General features: G+C 60.1%; 1 protein-coding gene across 1 annotated transcript in view; it reads left to right on the plus strand.

The window, feature by feature from the left end:
- Positions 1 to 412: 412 nt before the first annotated feature.
- The window catches only part of EPHA2 (EPH receptor A2), a 34,341-nt gene continuing 12,500 nt past the window's right edge, over positions 413 to 22,253 (plus strand). Inside the window, exons 1-6 of the mRNA XM_044996293.1 lie at positions 413 to 616; positions 9,732 to 9,799; positions 11,533 to 12,193; positions 20,404 to 20,559; positions 21,336 to 21,668; positions 22,086 to 22,210. Of these exons, the coding sequence (XP_044852228.1) occupies positions 532 to 616; positions 9,732 to 9,799; positions 11,533 to 12,193; positions 20,404 to 20,559; positions 21,336 to 21,668; positions 22,086 to 22,210 (1,428 nt within the window). The 5' untranslated portion in view covers positions 413 to 531. The remainder of the gene's footprint in view (positions 617 to 9,731; positions 9,800 to 11,532; positions 12,194 to 20,403; positions 20,560 to 21,335; positions 21,669 to 22,085; positions 22,211 to 22,253) is intronic.

A 22,253-nucleotide genomic window follows, 5' to 3' on the forward strand; every position in this document is an offset into this window, starting at 1 on the left:
GGTCCGGCGCTAGTGCGAGGACAGGGAGGATATTTCTGTGTGTGTACCAGGAGTCCAGCTGCAAATGGGTGCAAGATCTCTTAAATACATTCGACTTTAACACCCAAATGTGTCCTTGTCCCTAAGCAGGAGGCGGGACGGGCAGCGTTTCTCATCTTGCTCTGTTCCCAAGGATTTACCATATGCCCCTGCGTGAAGCTTTGCTGCCCGGTAGGAGGATCCCGCCCCCCCCCCCAATGGGGTGAACAGGATGGCACCGGGATGAGAGATGATAAAAGATCAAAGCGCCTGAGTCACACGTGCTGGGGCAGCTTTGCCGCGCATGCTGGTGCGCTGTCTCTTTAAGGCATTCCTCAGGGCGTGGCCTGGGTGACGTCAGCTCGGGGCATGAATGAACAGGACTGAAGTTTCCCACAAACTCCCAGTAAGTTGTTCAGGGCAGGAGGGCGCAGATAAGGCACCAGCGGGAGCCGCCGCCGCCGGAGAGACTCGGATCGTTTCAACCTCTCCGGGGGGCCCCGGGCCAGAACCATGGAAAGCGGCTGGGCCCAGGCGCCCCTTTACTTCGCCCTCCTGCTGCTCCCCGGCGCCCTGCTCAGCTCCCGGGCCAAAGAAGGTAAAAACCAGGCTTTGCCCGGGGGGGTCAAGCCTGGCTCTGCCAGCTGCAATTGACGTGCGGGGTCCCCCGCTCCGGGCGGCCCATGGGAACGCGGCGCCCCTTTCTGGGAGCGGGGAGCGGGGAGGAGTGAGGGTCTTTCCCTGCCTTTACTTCGGGCGGCTCCGCTGCCGATCTCCTCGCGTGGGGCCCGCGACACGTGCGCGTGGGGGGGGGAGAGGGGCTGAGAACCGAGGAGAGGGGGCTGCGCCCCCGGGGGTGAGTGGGGGGCAGGAGCTGGCTTGGCCGGAGCGGAATCCAGAGGGGCCCGAAAGAACAACGCGCCGCGGAGAAGATTTGCAGGGCAAAGTCCCGCCGGCACCTCGCTGGCTCACAGACAGGTTGGGTTAGCGGCGCGTGGGATTTGCTGGGGTTGGGTGTGACTCCGGATCGAGAGGCGCACTCGGACCCGGCGCGGACCTTGGCCGATTGGCTACCAGCGGCGATTACCGAGGATCAGAGGGGTCGCCGTGTTAGTCTGGATCTGTAAAAGCAGCAAAGAATCCTGTGGCACCTTATAGACTAAGAAGAAGAAGTGGGTATTCACCCACGAAAGCTCATGCTGCAAAACGTCTGTTAGTCTATAAGGTGCCACAGGATTCTTTGCTGCGATTACCGAGGAGGCACATTTCGGCCAGCGGGGTCGGGGAAGCGTCACGCGTGGGGGGTTTGTTCACTGGAGGAACCTGCTGCTGGGGGTAGGTGGGAGAAAATCGTCCCGGGTGAATAGATTTCCCCCGGCTTCAAATACCCGGGGGAAGGCGAGGGGCCCCTTCTGCCTGCTCCAAGGCTTTGGAAGCCGCCTGGCCCCCGGGAGAAGTCGCTATTGCCCCACGTCGGCCCAGGGTGGCTGATTCAGGGCGATGTCACGCTTGCCTGGAAGTGCGAGTAGTGACACCCCGGTTACACAACCGCCTGGCTCGCCCCGACTGGGACAGGGCCCCACAGGCCCATGGCAGGGCCAGGTAGGAGGGGAGGGGGTGACTCACTGGGGAGATGTTGGTTGCATGGTGTGAACCATTAAAGGGCGTGTGTGTGTGTGTGTGGGGGGGGGTGTTTTCCTCATTTTGTCCAGGAGATTCCTTCTTTCTTTACATGCGGTTCTGCCCATTGTTAATTGAGAGACATTATTGAGGTGTTGCCTGAATGCTGCTTTTGTGAAAATGTAAATTGCAGGAGTGGTCTTTCTCCTGACTTAGAAACCCCCCGAGCCACACCCCCTGAGATATCCGAGAGGGGGCCGGATTCTGCTTTCAGTGGCACCAGAATAAATCTGATTTTACCGCTGCTGATTTCTGGTAAAGCTGCTCCAGATTGACTCTGGCCTTTAGCATTCCGAAGACAGAATTGTTAAATTCAATTGCGGGGGGGGGGAAGGGAGGAGCAGAGGAAAACTGGTCCCAAATTCCAAACCGTACTTTTACCATGTCATGCTTCCAGCCAGGCGGGGCTGAGGTCCGACTCAAAGCTTTTCCAGGGTTTGGATCTAGGCTTTTGGGTTCGGGCCCATGTCTGAAACATTCCCAGCGTTCTAGGATTTCACCTAAACTCCTGGGGATTGCTGCCCTAGGAGAAAAATCAAAGCAGGTTGAAGCAGAATTCCTGCCTGGAATAGTTAGGACAATATTAAGAGTTGTTTAAAAATCAAATAAACTTTCCCCATCCTTCACTCACCCCTTCGTGGTGAGTGATGACAATGACCAGGACAAGGGTGCTTCTGGGGGTTGTCTTCTTTCTGTGTCCTGACTGAGCAGACGCACCTTTATGCTGGTATGACTGTGCATCCATATACAGCTTTAACAAGATCTGTTTCTAAACTGATATAGTCCTCAGATTGCTACCAAAAAAACAGTGTGCAGACAAGTTCGCAGGGGTCAGTAACTGATCTGCGCAGTGGTCAGACTCCCACTGGCTTCGAGCCGTGGCTTAGGTCCAGAGAGCAACTCAGGCATGCTGCTTGGAGGCCCCCGGGATGGCTCCCAAATTTTGATGGGCTCCAGATTCAGCTCAGAACTTTCCCAAAGCATGGGGCTGTGCCGACCTGGCGTCTGAGTCCTCTCCCTTATAGAGCTCCGGGGCTATTTGCAAAATTCCCACCTAGAGCTGAATGTTGGGACGGAGGATGTTTGTCTGGACCTGTCTTTCATTCAAAGAAGCCATTAGAAAAGCCATTAGATCTAACTCTGAAATATTGTGTGTGTGTGTGTGTGTATCTTTAAAAAAAAAAAAAAAAGTATTGTAAAGCCATCCAAACTCTAGGTGCTGGCACAAGACACCAGGATGGTTTTGGTCCGATGGATTTCTTTTAAAAAACCAAGCCGAATGTGGCTTAGGCATGGAGGAATTTGGAATAATACGCACACTTGGGCAGATGGGCTGTAATTGCTCAGAAAGAAGCATAAGAATCTATTGCGTAAATAGTGATTTAAGGCACCCCCTCCCCCCCCAAAAAACCCCACCAATTTAACAGCAGCTGCTAATTTGGGGCGCTTAGATTTTTAAGTGCTCAGCACAGGAGCGCGTTTTGTGGGTGCCCGAGATTTGATATTGCTGCCTCTCAGGTTGGCCGCCCGCAACTAGCAGCCACGCTTGGCTATTAGACCATCCATAAAACCAGGCATCGCTACCACAGCTTCCCCGGGCAGCTTGATTAGCTCCCTCGAGAAGGAGCCGCTGGAAGGTTGTGGCAGTTTTTCAGATTAACGTTTGCCTTTGTTGTTTTCCAAGTGCCAAAAGTAATTGGTGTCTAATGTGGACTAATCGCTTGCCAAATTGCAGTTTCCAATTAACGTTGCTGTGGAATGAGAAGAGGGCTCGTTACTTGGTGAACTCCCCAGGTCTATTTTTATGCTTTTTATGCTGCAATAGACCAGCAAAATCAGCTGCTTTAAAAAAACGTGCTTTACATCAGTCCTCGGGCTATAACCTTCGAAGTATATTCAAGGGTGAAATTCTCCCTTCCGAGCTGCATGACCGATCTTGACATTACTATTCTGTTACCCCGAAGAGTAACGATTCTGCATTAGGGAAGAAACCTGGATATGTAGGGAGCGCAAAACATGCTAGTCCACAGCTAGTCCACAGCTGAGGGGCCAGCGGAGATCTTTGCCGTTAGTCCAGAGCCCTGTTATTACAGTTAAGATGCTCTGAGGGTCTGAATGCGGATCTACAAAACTGGAGATCTAATCCCTGCTCTGACAACCGGCTCCCTCTCTCGAGGACGCCCTGCTTGGGCTAGAATAGGCTAGGTAATTCTCCACCAAAGATAGAAGCCATAGTGTAGACAGGTCTCAGGTGTTCTCGGTGGGGCAACGCATGCAGGGGCGGGTCCCATTTTATCGGCCTTTGTGGCCATGAGCAAATCGCTTCACTTCTCAAATAAGATTTTTCCTTTGTTGATTTAATGTTTGTAGCAGCCAGTTCAAACAGATTAAACACGGCACTGAAAAGGGAAGAGAGAAAAGGATTAAAATGGGGTGGGGACAAGGGGGGGGGAATCTGTTCCAGCCTGGGAAAGCTTTGCCTGCATGACAGCACAAGCAGAGAGACAGACAGACTGTGATTGGGGTTCCCCCCGTCCTTGTGTCAAACAGTTAAATAAAACCTCGGAGCTGGGGCTGCTTGGTGACCAGGCTCTGAGATATTTGTATTATTCACATCGCCTTCCGAATAGGTTGGAGGGGGAGATAGTTAAAGTTACACACTCATGGCAGACGCGGGAGCTTTGCTCACTGAGGCCCCGATCCGGCACAGCCCTTAAGCACATGCTGAAGTCCTGGAAAGCACTAAGCGCAGATCCTCGAAGGGAATCAGGGCCTCAATGCCCCCAAAGTCAAATGGGATTTAAACTGGGCTTGAAACTGGCGCTTGCAAAGGCTGCGGCTGTGTGAGTCAAGAGATCCGGGTTCCAGGCTCTGCCACAGATTCACTGTGCAGCGTCACTGCCTCGCTCTGTGCCTCAGTTTCCCCAGTGGAGGCGTGGGGGAGCGATCAGCCCTGCAGCTGCCCTGTCAGCTGCAACCGGGGTGATAATTCTGGGAGATTCAGATGAATCTTTGCAAAGCGCCGGAGGGCAGGGGGCAGGGGAGATACATGGGTGAAGAAAGCAGAGAAAGCAGCACCACAGGCGCCCTGGAATGATGGGGATGGAAACCAGCTGAGCCCACCTTTGCGTATAAATAAGCCCGTTGCATTAGCTGGGCAATGGCAGAGACAGGTCGCCGCTGGCAGTCGGCCTGTAGCCACGAGAGAGGAAATGAAGGGCCTGGTGTCGACTCCCTGCACAGCCCGGTTTCTGAGCTCCGGGCTGGGGGTTCCTGCCGAGGGCCTTGCTGGTGACTTGCCAGGAGCCTGTGCACCACACCTGGTTTGCCTGCGGATTGCAGCCACCCTCGTCTTTAATATGGAGGCGCGGCTGGTGGAGGCGCAGGTCCCAGCACGCGATGTAGCAATGCTGAGTGGGTCGGGCTGGGAAACAGGAGGCTAGGATGGGTCGCCTCCATGTGCTGCAAGGGGAGGGTGGTAGGAACCTTGTTGGGTTAAGCGATAGCCAGCCCCTTCCAGGAGTGCAGATTGGGACGTCGGGAGACGCTGGGTGGTGCCATTAGGCGTCACGGGCTGGGTTAATTAGTGTGGGGGTTAGGGGGAACCCCAGTGTCTGTCTGTAGCTGGCAGCCTCAAGGATGAATCTTCTTTGCGTTTATCACGGGCCCTCCTGTGCCTGGGCTGCTAAATTCTCCTCCCAACAGCCGCCCGGCTCAGGGGCGTAGCTCACGAGACCCGCCCCGTCCCAGGCGCATGGGAGCTCGGAGAAAGCCCCTGTATAAGACCAGTCATCAGCGTGGCTTTAACTCCTTGGCTGGTCTTTCAAAACCTGCTGTGACTTGCCAGGTGCAACCTGCGCATGGAGCAGGAGGGAGCGCCCTCTCCCTGCGTGGGCCAGGGGCTTGCCCCTGCTGCAAGCCAGTATGCAGTGGGGTGGGACTGATGCTCGGGCTGAGAACTCTCAAACTCGGCTCACTGCCGCTGTGCAAGATCTCGGCTGTGCTTTGCCTCACTGCCACAGGGGAGGAGGGGGCTTGGGGGTGCAGGAGAACTGGGAAGAGACCTCGTGTGTTCGGATTGGGCCCGCAGCACTGGTCTCCCATGTCCTTTATCCCTGCACAGAGAGGGGATGCTGGCACCTGGATCAAAGAGATGGGGGGGGGGGGAGCCTGAGGAGCTAGGCTGCCCCCAGTTACCCGGTTGGGCCTGAACCCCACCCCCAAGCTCCCTGCTGGGGCTCTTCTTAGCCAGGGGTTCATTCCCCCGCCCCCCCCCCCCCCGGATTAAAGGCATTTCCAGCCCTAGAACTGGTCTGGGCCCAAAGGCAGGTAGTAAAAGATGGATCCACAGAACCAAAGGGGCTTCGCTGCCCAGCCTGCTTCCCAGAGCCAGTCTGCCCCACGGATCCACCCTGTACTTGCCCCGATCCAGGAACCCGCCCTTAGCTGCCCCACCACAGGCAGCGCAGAGGGGCGCTCGGCTGGGGATAAGGCAAAACGGGGTCTGGAGCCACTTTTGGCAACTGCCCTGGGTGGGAGTCGAAATGCAGGGGCTCATCGGAAAAGCGGGGCCCAACTGGGTCATGTGGGGGGGGGTGCAATGGGGCTTAGGGACCCTCTGGGGTGCAGGGCGTGGTCCTCCTGCAGCGCAGCCCCACCCAGGCACCATCCGGTCAGCGCTGAGAAAATGCAGCCACCAGTCTCGCCGCCCGGGTCAGCTGCCTCAGGCTGCAGGGCTCTAAAACTGCAGTGTAGACGCTCTGGCTCGGCCTGGTGCCTGGCCTCAGAGACCCTCGAGCCTGGGCGTCTACATGGCAATTGTACAGCCCGAGTCAGCTCAGCCGGGCCCCGTAGCCCTTCCCCGAGGTGTGGCGGCAGGGAGCACCCCCGTGCAGCAGGAACTGCAGGTCCTTTGGGAGAAGCAGAGGCCCTGCTGTTTCTCATGCCCACCTGGTGGGGCTGGCGGGGGGTGGGGGTGGGGTTCTTTTAGGGAAGCTGGCGGGCTGGAGCAGGGGGATCTGGCCAGTGCTGGTTTTTAGAGGGAGGGAGGGAGGGTGTGGAGCCAGCTCTGCTGCCCAGGGAGAATCACCATGAAGAGATTTCCCCACCCCGCGCCCGAGCAATGAGTTAGAACAGAGCGGGGTGAGCCTGGGGACTGCAGCCCGTCCCACGCAGCCCGGGGCCCCTCGGTGTTCCTCCCCCCGACTCCATCCAGGCCGCCCCTGGCTCGCACAGATCCGAGGGCGGAGAGTCAGGCCCCTTCCCCAGCCTGAACCCTGGGCTCCGTAACAGCCCGAGCCAGGAGCCCATAGGGTCCGTGTGCCTCCGGCCTGGCCGATGCCCTCCACCACTGGCTCAGAGATCCCTGACGCTAACACATTCCTGGCTGGCTGATTCACCGGGGCTTGGCAGGGCCCTGATGGGCTGGGTAATTGCTTCCGCTCAGGCCTGGGCCGCTTGCCCTTTGATTTCACTGCCTCTGTCATGCGGCTCGGGGTTATTTGTTTTTCTTTCCTTCTTTCCTTCCTCTTTTCAAACCCATCTGATCCCTTGGCAGGTCCCAGCCTCCGCCCCTGTGCTGATGGGGACAGGAGGCTCCGGCCCCGGCATGTCTGAGCATGTCTTATGAGGGTTTGGCTGGCTGAGGACAGGGGCTTGCCATGGCAGATCTGATCACTGGCCAGTCAAGGCCAACGGTGGCCAGTGCCAGAGGGTCCCTGTGTGTTATGTGCCTATGCAATGGTACAAGGCTCTGACTGGTGGGACTAGGGGTGTGTTTCTTTCCTGACCCTTGTGCCATGATCTGCCTTGTTGTCATTACCTTCGCTTTGCACGGCTCCAGTTTTCGCTTGTGGTTGCAAAATAGACTCATCCTCTCAAAGACTCCCAACCGCAATGTTTGCCTCGATGAGGAAAGATGGCCTTGTGGTGAAAGCCCTGGGCTGAGACTCAGGAGGGCTGGCTTCTGGCCCCAGCTTTTCCACAGGCTCCCTGGGTGATCTTAGGCAAGTCGCTTACTCCTTCTGAGCCTCAGTTTCCCCACTTTAGAATGAGGCTAATCCACCCCCCTAATCCCACTCAGAGGGTTATGGGGGTAAATCTGTTGGTAATGAATTAGGAGATACTTGGAGTGATGAGGCTGTGGAAATGCTTAGAAATCCTGCAGCGGTGAGTTACACAGGTTGGCAGTCTGGTGTGTGAAGACAGGAGGGTCTTATGGTTACAGCAATGGTTTTTGGGAGCCAGAGCTAGGAAAATGAGGGTTACCCGCTCCCCACACCAGCCCTCTTCCAGGCACAGATATCACCAAGCAAGGCCTAGCTCCTGGGACTGATTCTGCTCTCAGTCCCAGCGATGTAAAGCAGGAAGGCAATGGGGTTACAGCGCTGCAAGTCAGGGAATAAGCGAGAGCAGAAAGAATGGCGTGAGGCTTCCTTCAGCAATCCTAGTCCAGCCCATGTGCTGAGACCCAGAGAATGGAGACAGACACCCCCCCACCCCCAGCCTCCCCACCCCGTTCCAAGCCCCCTTGGAGGCAGAAGGGTTGGTTTGCAAGCTGCAGCGAAATGGTAATGAACGGTTTGCAGCCTTGGCAGCTGTGAGCAGCCGCTGGATCCAAACTGGCGTCTGGAAGAGATTTCGTTCCCCCAGCGCCACGGCTCCTTCTCACACAGTGGAAAAAACTCTGGAGAATGGGAGCGCTAAAGAGGAAAACCCTGGAGGTGACAGGGATCATGCCTGTTTGGGGTGAAGGACCAACAAGTCGGGGGGGGGGGGTGCAGCAGGAAGGGCTGAATCGGATGCTGCCAGCACAGGAGTTAGCAGAGCAAAGGGGCATCCTGCCTGGTATCCTGTCTCCGAAGCCGCATGCTTCCGAGAAAGGCATCAGACCTGCTACTGCAGTGATAGGGGGAGGAAATTCCTGCCTGACCACTGCTGAGCTGGTGCCCTGAAGCATGAGGGCTGATAACCGCATAATCCTTATCCCAGCTAGCGCAGATTCATCTCTGGCATAACGCCATTGACTTCACTGGGGTTACGCCAGGGATGATTTGGCCCTATTGTCTGACCCGACCTGGCTTCCTCTTAGCCATGAACGGAGCTGGGCCGGCCTGATCTTTGCCGGAACCTCCCTCCTGCACCTTTGGATCCTCTGCCCTTTCCTCTCCGGCTGCCGCCCTGTTCCTAAATATAAAGCCTCTAGCTCATTAGTCAGCTGCTCAAATACGGGGAATGAGGGCAAATAAAAAGCAGCCTGGAGATAAGCGTGCGATAAGGGCGCTGGTGTCCCCACCCCGATGGTGACTGCCCAGCACCGGGGGTATGATGCTGCTGCAGCCCCTGCGGCTTTGGGGACCCGGCACAAAGGGGAAGGGGTCGGGGGGTAGAGACCAAGGCCATAGGAAGCGAGTGCCTGCGTTGAGAGGTTACTCCTGGGCAGAGCTGTCCTGCTCCGGCTCTATGCTGAACTGCAGGGCCACCCGGATTTCATAAGCCCTGCTCTGGGGAACGGCCACCATCGGCCCCTCGGCCTAGCCAGAGCAGGGAGCCGAGTGCTCGTCGGGGCAAGGGCTGAGCCGTCCCTTGTGGTGCCCACAGGAGGGGCAAGAGGTTTGTTTAAAAGAAAAGCTGCTGCCCCTGTGCAGCATGGGGCCCGCCGGGGCCTTTGACACCCAGTCTCGGCAGGGGGGCTCTTTGGCCACACAGCGGGGCAGAGCCGGAGCTTCGAGGGGGCGTGGCTGCTGGATCTTTAACAAAGAGGGGTTTTCTCCCCGCTGCACAGCAGGTGTTGGCGTTAAATAGGCGTGAACGAAACCAGCCCCCGGCCTTGCACCCTCGCTCGCACCCGTGCAAAGTGCTATGCCAGTGTGCGAGAGCAGAGGGTTCTGATCTGGGGGGGGTTTTGCCCCTGCGGCTGGGCTTGGTGCATGCGTCAGGCACCTGGTTGTCTGTCGGCGGGATGAGGTGCCTGCCGCCGTGTTGTATATTTCCCCCTCCCCAGTCTAACTGTGTTCGTTTGCTCTCCCTTTCAGTCGTCCTGCTGGATTTTGCCAAGGCCCACGGGGAGCTCGGCTGGCTGACCCATCCCTATGGGAAGGGGGTAAGTCTGAATCCCGAGCGCTAGGTGGGAGCTATCGGGGGGAGGCTCACTCCATAGATCCGCTCCTGATTCACCCTGGGGTTAGCGAGAGGAGAATCCGCTTCCACGTGGGTTGGGAGGCGGAGGACACAGGACATCAGCAGAGCTCTGTGGGGAGGCCCCAGGGTGGAATAGCAGGGGCAGGTCTGCAGTGGGGCTGCAGGAGTGAGCAGCACAAGGGGGCCAGCATAGCAGGTCGGTGCTTTGGGGCTGGCCGGAGGGCGGCTGGAGCTCTCAACACACTCTGAACATTCGGTCGTGGGGGAATCTCTTCTCCGGCCCTGCCAGGCTGCCGGGAAACATTGCAGCCCCTGGGGGAGTCGCATGGGGCAGGCGGGGGGCGAGGAGGCCGGGGGGCTGCCGTGAGGGATCAGATGTCCCTTGTTTGCAGCAGTGCGGAGACCCCCAGGCTGGCTGCCCCTTCCACTCCCTCCCCCCGCCCCGACCCGAGCGGCTGTTTGTTTTGGTCTCTCCTGGCGGGTTTCCTATCTCCTGCCCTCCCGTGGGCCATGTCAGGAGGTTAATTGGCCGGTGTGTTCTGCCCTCGGCTCGCAGGACTGTGCTGACAAGTTAATCCCCTGGGTTTGCCATTTCCAAGGGCCAGGTGGACCCTGGCTGGCTCCAGCTGCAGTCCCAGTCCTGCCTGGCTCTCCCAGATCCAGCCTCCGCCCCAGCCATGCTGGCAGCCCGCTCTGGCTCCCTGTGGAAAGATACCCACTGACAGGGCTGCCCAGAGGATTCAGGGAGCCTGGGGCAATGCGGGGTTGCTGCGGCGCTTGTACTCACCCGGCGACGGTCCGGGTCTCCTGCGGCGGGGGTGGGGCCTTCGGTCGCTCTGCATTTTTGGCAGCAGTGAAGGGCCCCCTGCCGCCGAAATGCTGCCAAAGACCCGGAGCAACTGAAGGACCCCCCTGCCGCCAAAGACCCAGACCACCGCCAGGCCAGGGCTCGCGGGGGCCCTGCGGGGCCTGGGGCAAATTGCCCCACTTGCCCCCCTCTCCCCGGGAGGCCCTGTCCATTGATGTCGAGGAGCGCTGTGGGTCAGAGTGTCCTTGGCTGGCCAGGCTTCCCAGGAATGGGTTGAGATTTAATTTAATTTCCCGCATGTGGAATAATTTGGAAGCAGGGCCCCGCTGTGGCTGGGCTGAGAACCGGTCGACAGCCCTGGCTGTAGCCGGGAGTGGGCAGCTTGGGCCGAGCTCTGTGTTTGCCCTTCGCAGGCTTGTGCTGGGCACCCAGAATCAGAGGCCCTGAATAATGTTGGGCCTGAACCGCCACATGCCTCAGTTTCTCCATCTGTAAAACCGAGGTTGGTCTCTTGACCTGACGAGTGCACTGGAGGGTCGAGGGTCAATATCCATCCCTGGACAATGGCAGCGTGTCTGGAGGAGGCCAGGCTACAGGCAGCGGGTGTGGGGCGAGCACGCTGAGTGGTATTGGGATCAAACCGCCCGTGGCTGCCTTCGGTTGCAGGGCGGAGCCGAGGTAGCTGCTGTGTTCGGCAGTTCCCAGCTCCCTGCTTCAGGGCGTGAGCCAACCTCCAGCTGAGGGGGTCAGGAAGAAACGTAACCAGGGGCCCTGCAGGGTTTCTTGCACCTTCTGACCATCCGAGAGGGGAGCCGGGCTGGCAGTGCCTAGGCTCCAGCCCCGGCAGCCCATTTTGCTCTCCTTTAACCACTTGTCTCCCCGGGCAGTGGGATCTCCTCCAGAACGTCATGAACGAATCCCTCATCTACATCTACTCGGTCTGCAACGTGATGGAAGGCGACCAGGACAACTGGCTGCGGACCAACTGGATCTACCGCAGCGAGGCCGAGCGCATCTTCATCGAGCTGAAGTTCACGGTGCGGGACTGCAACAGCTTCCCGGGCGGGGCCAGCTCCTGCAAGGAGACCTTCAACCTGTACTACGCCGAGTCGGACGTGGACTACGGCACCAACTTCCAGAAGCGCCAGTTCACGAAGATCGACACCATCGCGCCCGACGAGATCACCATGCGCGAAGACTTCGCCTCCCGCAACGTCAAGCTCAACGTGGAGGTGCGCACGGTGGGGCCACTGAGCCGCAAGGGCTTCTACCTGGCCTTCCAGGACATCGGGGCCTGCGTGGCCCTGCTCTCCGTCCGCATCTACTACAAGAAGTGCCCCGGCGTGCTGCAGAACATGGCGCTGTTCCCCGAGACCATCGCCGGCGCCGACTCGCAGGCGCTGGCCAAGGTCAGGGGCACGTGCGTGGAGGACGCAGTGGCCAGCGAGGAGCCCAGCATGCATTGCAACTCGGACGGGGAATGGCTGGTGCCCATCGGGCAGTGCCTGTGCCGGGCGGGATACGAGAAGGTGGAGGAGAGCTGCAAAGGTACAGGCGGCCGGACGAGGGTGCGCGTGGCGGGCGGGGAGATCTCGTGTGTACGATTCTGCTGGGTACTGTGGGGGCGGGGAGATCTCGTGTGTACGAGGCTGCTGGGTACTGTGGGGGCGGGGAGATCTCGTGTGTACGAGGCTGCTGTGGTATCGCAGGGCCTTGGAGCCTCGTGCCCTGTGTATAGACGCTCACCCCCTGCCAGGCCTGGCCTCCAGCACCCTCCGCTCCTGCTCTAAGCTGCCCCGTGCACAGCCCTGCCAGCGGCCCTCAGTCCTGATCCGTAGCATCCTCTTCTGTTCCCAGCCGTGGGCTCCCACATTCAGCTCTGCCAGTGCCCCTCAATCCCGCCCTGCACACCCCCGCTTACTATTCCCAACCCTGGGCTTCACAACCTGGCAAGTCCAGCCCTGAGCGCCCCCCTATCTGCCCCAGATCTAGTGATGCCTCTCAGGCCTGACCCAGCCCTGGGCCTGGGCACCCACAGCGCTGACAATCCAACTCCACCCTGACCTGTGGCCACGTGGTATCTCAGGCCTGGGCTCCCCACACAGCTCTGCTGATGACTCTGAACCCTGCCCCGCACCCCACCCTGCTCTCCCAGCCCTGGGCAAATGCATCTATTTCCATTCATTCTCTTCTCTGCCCCACTCCCCCTTGGGGGCGCCCTGCTGGGCCGGGTCTCGAGGCTGTTTCCCTGCTCCGGGAGGGCACCAGCGAACCGGAGAGCAGAGATCTGAGCCTCCCTGATAAAACCCTCCTGAACAATAGGCATCAGTGTTGGGAGCGGTGGGGGAGGGGGCATGGGGTCCGACCAGGGAGCAGATGCCTGTGCCGGCCTGGCAGCTCCCTCATGACATGAGTGGTGAGGAATGCAGTGGGAGAGGGGCCGGCGGGATAAACCCCGGCAATGCGGAAAGTGGTGCCGGGGGCTGGGGAAAACTCAGAGTTTGGCAGGGTGGAATCGACACCCCCCCCCCCCCACACACACACATACCTGCTGTCAACCCTCGACAGCTCAGGGGAGTCGGGGGTTCCCCAGTCAAGGAGCAGGGAAGGGTTTGATTTTAGCTGCTAACAAAGCAGCCAGGAGTCCTGGGACAGTGGGGTCGGGGTGGAGGAAGGGGCTGAACACCCAGGCCATGTCCTGCCAGGTGCTGTTCTTCCTAGCCCAGCGCGTCCGCCAGGGACACGCCCAGTGCAGTGCTGGCTTGATGGCCCTGGGTGTCTGTCCCCCCCACGACAAGCCCAGCACGGGCAGCAGTCTGGCATGCCCCTGCCCCCGGAGGGATCCCCCTAGGAGAGACCCCACGGTCGCAGCCTGGCATGCCCCTGCCCCCGGAGGGATCCCCCTAGGAGAGACCCCATGGCCCGTTCAGTCCTCAGCTGCCCAGCTGCTGTCAGCTCCTTGCCTCGGACCTGAGAAATATTTTCCACCAGGTGGGAGAGAGGAGAGCAGCACGGAGCCCTGCTCCGCCCTGGTGTCTGCGGGGGCCTGAGCTGCATCTGGGCTCTGGATTGCCCCCCCCCTCCTGGATCAGGGCCTCGCCGGCCCCACAGGAAGGGGGCTACAGTGCCATGGGTGAGCCCTGCCCTCGCGCGGAGCTCTCGCGCGTCAGCGGCTGGTGCGGTGGGATCCCCCGGCCAGGTGTTGTGCGTGTGGGGTGGCCTGCTGGAGCGCTCGTGGTTATGTCACGACTGAGAGCTGCTTTGATCCAGCCATTCCCCTCCCCTTGGGCTGCCAGGGCCCTCACTCCAGCACCTGCAGCTCAACCCCCCCGGCTGGTGGGGCTCATGGGCCGTGCAGGGCCTACGCCCTCTCCCCTTGCTGTGGCCGCCCGGCTCCCTCCAGCCCAGCTGGGTGAGAGTGGTGCTGAGCCCCCGCGTGGCCCAAGAGCCCCCTGGCCAGGCAGGGGGAGCAGGGATGTGGAGGAAGGGAGCTTCCCCCTTCCACCCCAAATTGCTGAGCCCGGGGGGCTGCTAAAGGCCCTCCCCTCTTCGTACAGCCTGAGCCAGCTCTGCAGCTGGAGGAGCCTCCTGACCTCAAACCGCAGGTTCCTGGGGCTCCATTTCCTCCCCGGCTTCCCTTGTGCAGAGGGGGAGCTTGACCGGTCAATGCATCAGCCTCCCCCCGACACCTGTACTGGCAGCTGCCTTGGGTCACAAGTGACTCGAGTTTGTTGGTCTCAGCCCCACTCTTGGAGGGGAAGATGTGCTCAGGGACGGGCCCAGGGCTGTTGGAGCAGGGGTCGGGCGGGGGCGCGGGTTGGTATTGTCTTTACTGTGCCTGAGCAGCCATAAATTGGGACGTGCCTTTCCCCAGCTTCTGGCACGGGATCTGCAAGGGGCATCAGCTCCCATCCCAGGTGCACTGTCTCCTGGCCGGGTTCCCCGGCTGCTGGGAGCAGATGGGCTGGGATCAAGGCCTTGGGGTGCTGGGGCTGGCGTCTCTCTGGAGATTCGGCTCTTTCAGCTGTGTACCCCGAGTCGGGAACAGAGGGTTTGTACACAGGAGAATCCTGGGGCTACAATAGCAGTGGGGGGTTCAGTGTGATTGAGGGGGGCTGGCAGGGCTGTGTGGGGAGCCCAGTGCTGGGATAGCTGAGAGCTGCGGGTTGGGATTGAGGGGGGCTGGCAGGGCTGTGTGGGGAGCCCAGTGCTGGGATAGCTGGGGGCTGCGGGTCGGGATTGAGGGGCGCTGGCAGGGAGCCCAGATGTGGAATGGCAGAGCTGTGTGGGGAAGCTTGTCCCACCCCTGCCTGGGCCATGCCTGGCTTAGTCCAGGGTTGTCACAAGCCCAGTCCAACCATGTCACAGGCTGGGCAGCCGCCCCTGAGTTGTGGGGACTCTGCCCTGGAGCAGGGCACGGCGGGTCAGGCCCTGCGCTGGCCACCTGGCAGGGCCTGGGTCGTAGATCCCCGAAGTTAAAGGGAGCTTTGTGCCAACTCAGACCCTGCCCAGTGCTGAGCCAGCCATGGCTGCTGTCAGTGGGAGGGGAGGGTGCTGGGCCCCAGTATTACCCTGGGATCCTAGCGATGGCCCTGGGCGCCCCCCCAGCCAGCCTTGGACCTGCGAGCCCAGGTAAGGGGTGATGGGAAAGCAGCAAGCTGGGGTACACCCCCCCAAGTTTACCTGGGGGGCGCTGTGAGCAGAGGGGCCTTCACAACCCGCACACAGAACATGCCATGAGGGGGGGCATCATCTGCGGCCAGCCCCCACTCCCTGCAGAGCTCAGCCTTCCCCGGGGGCGGAGAGGAAGGGAGTGAAACAAACGGGAGATAAAGGGTTGGGGGCTGGACAGGGAGGGGGAGGGGCCCCCTCCATTTTGTTGGGGTCAGGAATGTGACGGGAGATAATCCAGGGGGTTGCATAAAGCGGCCGCTCAGTGCCGGATCTCCAGCCCTCGCCCACGGGTGCTCCGGGGAGAGCCAGATAAGGAGCCTTCCAGCACCGGAGACGCTCTGTCCCCCCATCCCAAGCCAACAACCAAAGGGAGAGGGGTGTTCATGGAGACTCCTCTCCCTCTCCCCGGCCCGTAGAGGGCTCTCCGGCCCCTCCCTGCTGCTGCGGAGGTCACCCCAGAACTGCAGACCCTGTACCCCCTTCCCTCCAGGCCAGCGGGTCGCCATGGTGACAGCATCCTTGCTGCCCTTCAGTCCCCTCTGCCTCCAGCTGGTGCATGAGGGGAGCAAGCGGCAGCTCCCGGGTGGGGTGAGGTGGGCCAGACCCCCGGGGGAGCTGTCCTCAGCCATGACCCAAACCACCCCATGCTGACATCAGGTGGGGCTCTGCTCCCTTCCACTCCTCCTCATTCTTACTTCATCAGCTGCGCAAAGGGATCTGCATAGTGCCCCCTTCCCGTTCCGGGCCCACTGAGAGAAGCTTTAGAGCAGGGCTCTGCGGTGCTCCCCCCAGCAATGCCCAAGCCCCCCCCCCCCCCCCCGAGTCTGCTTGCCCCGGTGCCCTGGTAGCCAGGTGCCAGCTGCACAGCGAGGCCCAGCGGAGAGTGCCCGGGCACCAAAGCACGTGTGCAGAGTGTAGTTGCACTAGCATTCCCCAGGGCATGTCCCGTGCCGGCCGGCCTGGCTCGCCGGTGCCACCTGCTCGAGCCCCCGCCCCTTTGGCATTGACAGATGTCTCCCCTCATCTCTGGGCAGCATGGTGCCTGCTTCCCCCTCCCCCACGTTCTTGTTTGTCAGCCACACTCCATCCGTCTTCCTCTCACGCCTTCCTTGTGTTTTCCCTGCCTTCCCTCCCTCCCCCCAGCCCATCCGCCACCCCCCATCGTCCTGGGAAAACAAGACTTGCTGAGGGTTTGCACCCCCTCCCCAGTGCAGACACTAGCTCTCTATGCTGGCTGAATGGAGGCATTGTGTCTGCAGGAGTGTGTGTGTGTGTATGGGCGGGGGGGGGGACAGGGACCCCGTCTGCTGATGGTCTCCCTCATTAAGTCAGACGGCCCTTTGGGACTGTGACCCGTGCGGGCTGACGCCTCCCTTTGTCCCAGGCAGGCCCTGCTCTTCCCGCTGTCTCTGGCGGTGAGTCGGACGGGCTTCATTGACAGGCCCTGCAGTGGGTGTCCTTGGCCTTTTGGGGGTCCCCTGCCGCCTGGGGCGGAGGGAGTCCTGAGCGCGAGGCCCAGATGCGGCTCACGGAAATCCAGCACCCAGAGCGCGGCTGCCCCTTCACTTGAGCCCAGTGGCGCAGCCCGCAGGGACTCCAGGCCCCAGCGTGCAGTGCAGGATGGCTGCCCACCGGTGCAGCTCCGCTGGTGTCACGGTGCAGCGCTGCACGATAGAAGCGGGGCTGCCCCTTTGTTTGGGGGTGGGTGGAGCACTGCACGCTGGGACCTGTAGTCTCTATGGGCCACACGCACCCCGGTAGGAACGATGGCAGCGGGGTTCACTAGCGCTCTGCCTGGGAGCCCAGGAGGCCTTCAGATGGGCAGAGCGTGGGTGACCAGGAGTAACAGTTCCACACAAATCCCCCCTCCACCCCCCAACCAGCTCACAGCAGTAGCCTGGGGCCTTGGGCCCTGAGGAAGGACACAGTGTTATGATGGGGGCTGCCCCAAAGGTTGGGTAGGACGGGCCCCAGCTGCTGTGGGACCATGAACCCTCAAGGAACCTCAGTTCCTGGAGGCCGTCCGTGGAAGCTGGACTTAAAATGGGGGGTCGTTCCTGGCACTGTGTGGCGAGCGTGAGGACTGTCTGTGTGCTTTGCGCCCGTCACTGTCTGTCTGACTCTGCCCCCGTGCCCGTAGGAGCTGAGTGCCTGCGGCGTGCCCTGGGGGCAGGGAGGGAGGGACCGCAGTCCGTGCCACTGGCAGGGCCGCACATCCTGGCAGTGGCTCCCAACCTGACTGGCTTCCTCGCCCTCCAGGCAGGCCAGTGAGCACCTTGCTCCCCTGGCCACTTGCCACGTGCCTGTGAGCTGCCCCTGTGATCTCTCCCTGGTCGGATGGAGGCGCTTCCTGCCAAAGATGGGGGGCGGGGATGGAGAATGGAATTTGCCCTTTGTGCAGAGAGGTTCTCTGACCTCCGGGAGCAGCGCTGGAGCCTGCTGGCCTCTGTGAAAGGGAGCCCAGGGAGCAGGAAACAAAGGAGTTTATCTCCAGGAATAAACACAGATATTCTTAGCCTCTCCTCCTGCTGCCAGAGTCCCCACCCCTCCTCCATGAAAGCTTCACCCCCTCCTTCCGTCCAGGGAACACAGAGAGGAGTAAGTCAGACCCTGCATTCTGCATCTATCGGTGTGTCTGTCTGTCTGTAATCTGTCCCCATACACTCTATCTATCTATCTATCCTCCATACATCCCATCTGTCTGTCTGTCTATTTAAGCATCGGTGTCTAATAGTTGGAAGTTAATTCCTATAAGTCTAATTGCTCCAGAGAGGCCCAGGGTCCCTCCTGCCCCCTCCCACTCCTCCCCTGCTCAGGGGGAGGAAGCCGGCCTCTGGGCACCAGTGAAATCCTGACAGGTTTACTGCCCTATTGTTTCAAGGTGCAGCCAAAGCCACCAAGCAGGGCAAGTGGAGACCACCCATGAAATAGGGGCAGCCTCGCTTTGGGAGAAGTGTTGTTTTTTTCTTTAACAGCCCAGGAAAAGAGGCAGTAGGGAGGGGAAACTTTCCTAACATTAGGGCTGGAGGGGTACTTAGCTGCTGTGGGGAAGGGGCTTGTGAACCTCTACAACACCCCTTCCCTAGAACCCTCCACCACGCGGGCTCGGCACCGCTGGGCTGGCTCGCAGGCCCCTGGCTTGCTTAGCTGCCTGCGGATGGGTGCTGGGGCCAGGGCCGCCTGAGCATTTGGTCGAGACCTTTGTGTTTGTATTAAAGAAACACGACAATTGAGAGGGGGAATCAGTGCCCAGCATCACTGCCCCGGGCAGAGCGGAGGAAAGGGCCTTCCTGAAAAGTCAGCTGCCGTGTGGCTTCCGAAACCGCTTCCTCTTCAGAACACTGGAGGAAGCAACCCTAGGGCGGGATGAGGTGGCGGAAACTGGGTTCCTGTGGAAAACCCAGATCAGATGGGGAATGAGTCAGGCTCCCCCCACCCCTGCTACTCTCTTTGTTTAAAGATACCAAAGAAAAGAAACTAACTGAGTCTGCAAACAATCCCAACCCAACCATGGGAGTGGGGGAGGGGTAGCCCTTTGTTGTCCAATGGGGCCCCATCACCTTGAGATAAGGCCTTGTCTACACAGTTCTTGTGGCTCTTTAACTGTATCCGGTGAAATTGGTCTTGCTCCAGTGGTACCACCCCCTTGTGTGCGTGGCCGTGATGGTAGAAAGGTGCCGTAGACTGGTATAGCTGTAGGGAAGGGGAAAAGGCACCTCTGTGCTGGGACAGCTGTGTGCACACTGGGGGTTGTACTGGTCTAACCATATTGGTAAAAAGTCGCCCCTCTAACTGGCAGGGTTAAAGCAGGATAAAATCAGTGTGTGGACGAGGTCTGTGTTACGTCCCAAAACCGAGTGAAAATTAATGTGAGGCTCCGTATCCGCCCCTGATTCCCCCTGGCCAATTTCTGTGGTTTGTCAGCCACGTGCGCCTGCATTTACGCAGTTTTCTCATCCCTGTTGCTGCGGAAAAACCCCCACCACTGGTGGGAGGGGGGTTTCTTTGAAAGAAGGACTCTGAAGGGGCGTTCAGACAGACTGAGCCATAGGCTTGTTCTCTGTAGCGTGACTGCGATTGGTTGGCATTGCGGTCAAGACCCCAAGCAGACAGTGGGGGCCCATCACACTAGATGCTGTACAAAGGTGAACATACCGCCCCGTCCCGCAGAGCTGACGGCCTAAGCCCTGTGCTCTCCTTGCATGTATCTGGGATCCGTTCCTACGCTGGGGGCTGCAGAGGGAGCGAGCTGAGCTCTCGGGAGAGCGGGAGTCCTCACGTCAGTCAGTGGCTGGTCATTCAGGTGGGCGCCCTGAGCAGTCCACCGTGCCGGGGTTGGCTGCAAGCCTGGAGGAGGGAAGTTTGACGTGCCAGATTTAGGGGAGGAATGTACTGGTCTTGGATTGGAAATGTGCAACGTGCGTGTGTCTGTCGGCCTGTCCCATTAATAATACTGGACGGGAAGCTGGGCAGGCTCGGAGGGGGAACCTCCCCCATCTGCCTTGTGGGAGCCTGAGCCGGGACTGAGGGGCGCAGGAGTTGAGGCTGCAGAGCTGCCCCGATCTCTGCGGCGAAGGGGAGATCTGTGTCTGGACGGGGGAGGTTAACACCGAAAGCTAAACCTACCCCAGGCCTCGGAAAGTCCAGCCCTGTCCCCGCACCCCAGCTGGTCCTGTCAGTAACTTTTAGAAAGGAAGCCCCCAACCCCGCCCCCTCCTGGAAACATGCAACCCCATCAACATGCCTTGGGGGGCCAGCATTGGAGGCTGTGCACACCCATGGTAGTGCCCCCACGCTGCTTCCGTCCCCTGACTGCAACGCCACCTCCCAGCGTCCTGGTTGTTAGGCTGTCTGAGGAGCTATCCCCGGCATCTGCAGACCCACTGGTCACCATCTCCTCTCGCAGTCCCTCCTGTGTTTCCTCCATCACTTTGCATCTCCTGGGTCGCAGGGGGTCAGGCTGGGCTCCGGGGAGGCTCTGCGGGAGCAGGATGCGTTGGCTGCTGCACGTTCAGGGCCGTGAATGGGTGTTACCCCAATGAGTGCCCCTATTGCCTAACCTGTGCCCTGCTCTCCCCTCGCAGCCTGCCCTGCTGGGTTCTTCAAGCCGGACGTCTCCGGTGATGCCTGCTCCAAGTGTCCCCCCCACACGCTCTCCTCTCCCGAAGGTTCCACCTCGTGCCCATGTGAGGAAGGCTATTTCCGGGCGGCAGAGGATCCAGTGTCTTTCCCCTGCACCCGTAAGTATGAGACCCTGCTGTGGTGACAAACCTCCGCTGTTCTCACCCACGTTCCCACCCCAGCTGCCCCCGGGACAGGTCAGAGCCTGCTCCATTTTCCTGACCCGTAATAGTAACCCTCTGCTCATCTAGAATAGTACTGACCCCTGAGGAGCTCAGAGCGCTTTGTGAGTATTAGTGCTTTCAGCGTGGGAGGTAGGTAAGGGCTCCCCCGTGTTTTATAAGTGGGGAAACCGAGGCACAGAGCGGTCGAGTGACTTGCCCATTGTCACACAGTGAGCCAGTGGCAGAGCTGGGACTAGACCCCAGGAGTCCTGCCTCCCAGTCTCCACCTCTAAGAGCCAGACCGCCCGCCCCTCAACTCTCTCCGGTAGCCCACATAAAGTTCCTCCCGCCCATCCGTATGAGGCTGTGAATCGGCAGGCTGGCTATGAGGCAGCCCAGTGAGCGCCACCCCCGGAGAGCTGGGATGAACTCAGTCTCATCGCCCACCAGGGGAACACCCCAAATGACAGGAAGTCCCGCCTCTCATGTCCCACGCCTTTGAGGGCGGCACTTCCTGTAGTGACGTCATTCAAACAGCGAATATATTGGCGGGGCAGCCACGGGGGATGGATCTGGCTGCTGTTCCCCAGGGCTGGGGATGGGGCATGTCGGTTGGCTCCCCCTCCTCCAGTTCCAGGAGCTCCAGCTCCTCTCTGCTCTGGGAGCCATGTGCCCCCAAAAGGAAATGCCCTTGGCACCATGGCCCACGACCTTCCCCCCACCCCATCCAGGTCCCCCTTCTGCCCCCCACAATGTCATGGCCATCGGCTTGGGCGCCAAGGTGCAGCTGCGCTGGTCCCCGCCCCGTGACACGGGGGGCCGTAAGGACATCACCTACAGCATCACGTGTGAGCAGTGCTGGCCGGACTTGGGGGAGTGTCGGCCCTGTGACAACAGCATCCGCTACTCGGACCATCCCCAGGGGCTGACCAGGACGTCTCTGACCATCAGCGACCTGGAGCCACATGTTAACTACACCTTCACCGTGGAGGCCAGGAACGGGGTGTCCGCCTACGGCCCCAGCCGCAGCTATGGCACTGCGAGCATCAGCGTCAACCAGACAGGTAAGGGGTGGTCGGTCTATATAACTGGTGGGCTTGTATCAACATGCCTGTTACATTGGGGTGTGGGTGGTGATTTATATACAGATGAGGGAGGTGCACTGGTTAATATGGGAAAGTGAACGTCAGGTATGGGGTTTGATGGGGCTCGGCAGGCAGGCAGCGGCGAAGGGGTTAGATGGGGTGTGGTAAAGCAGCTGAAGTCACCCGTGCAGCAGAGGAGACCATCCGCTGGTGACTATGGCAAAGCAGACGCACTGCTGCGTAGTTAGATGTTTGGACCGGCCATGCCTGTGTATGGGCAGCTCTGCCAAAGCCCTGGGGGCTGCTGGGCCTGGCATCCTGCCACCCGCTGAGTGAGGTGATGGCTTCACGCCTCCTAGCACCCACCTGACCGTCGCCTTCTTCTCCATTGGCCAGAGCCTCCCCGGGTGACATCGGTGAATTTGGACAGTCAGACTGAAACCAGCCTGAGCATCTCCTGGACCGTCCAGCCCCGGCAGCAGAGCCGCGTCTGGAAGTACGAAGTCACCTACAGCAAGAAGGTAGCGCTGGCCGCTCACTCTCCGAGCCAGTCACGCCCTTTGG

This window comes from Mauremys mutica, chromosome 21 (assembly GCF_020497125.1).
Source record: "Mauremys mutica isolate MM-2020 ecotype Southern chromosome 21, ASM2049712v1, whole genome shotgun sequence".
Classification (NCBI taxonomy): Eukaryota; Metazoa; Chordata; order Testudines; family Geoemydidae; genus Mauremys; species Mauremys mutica.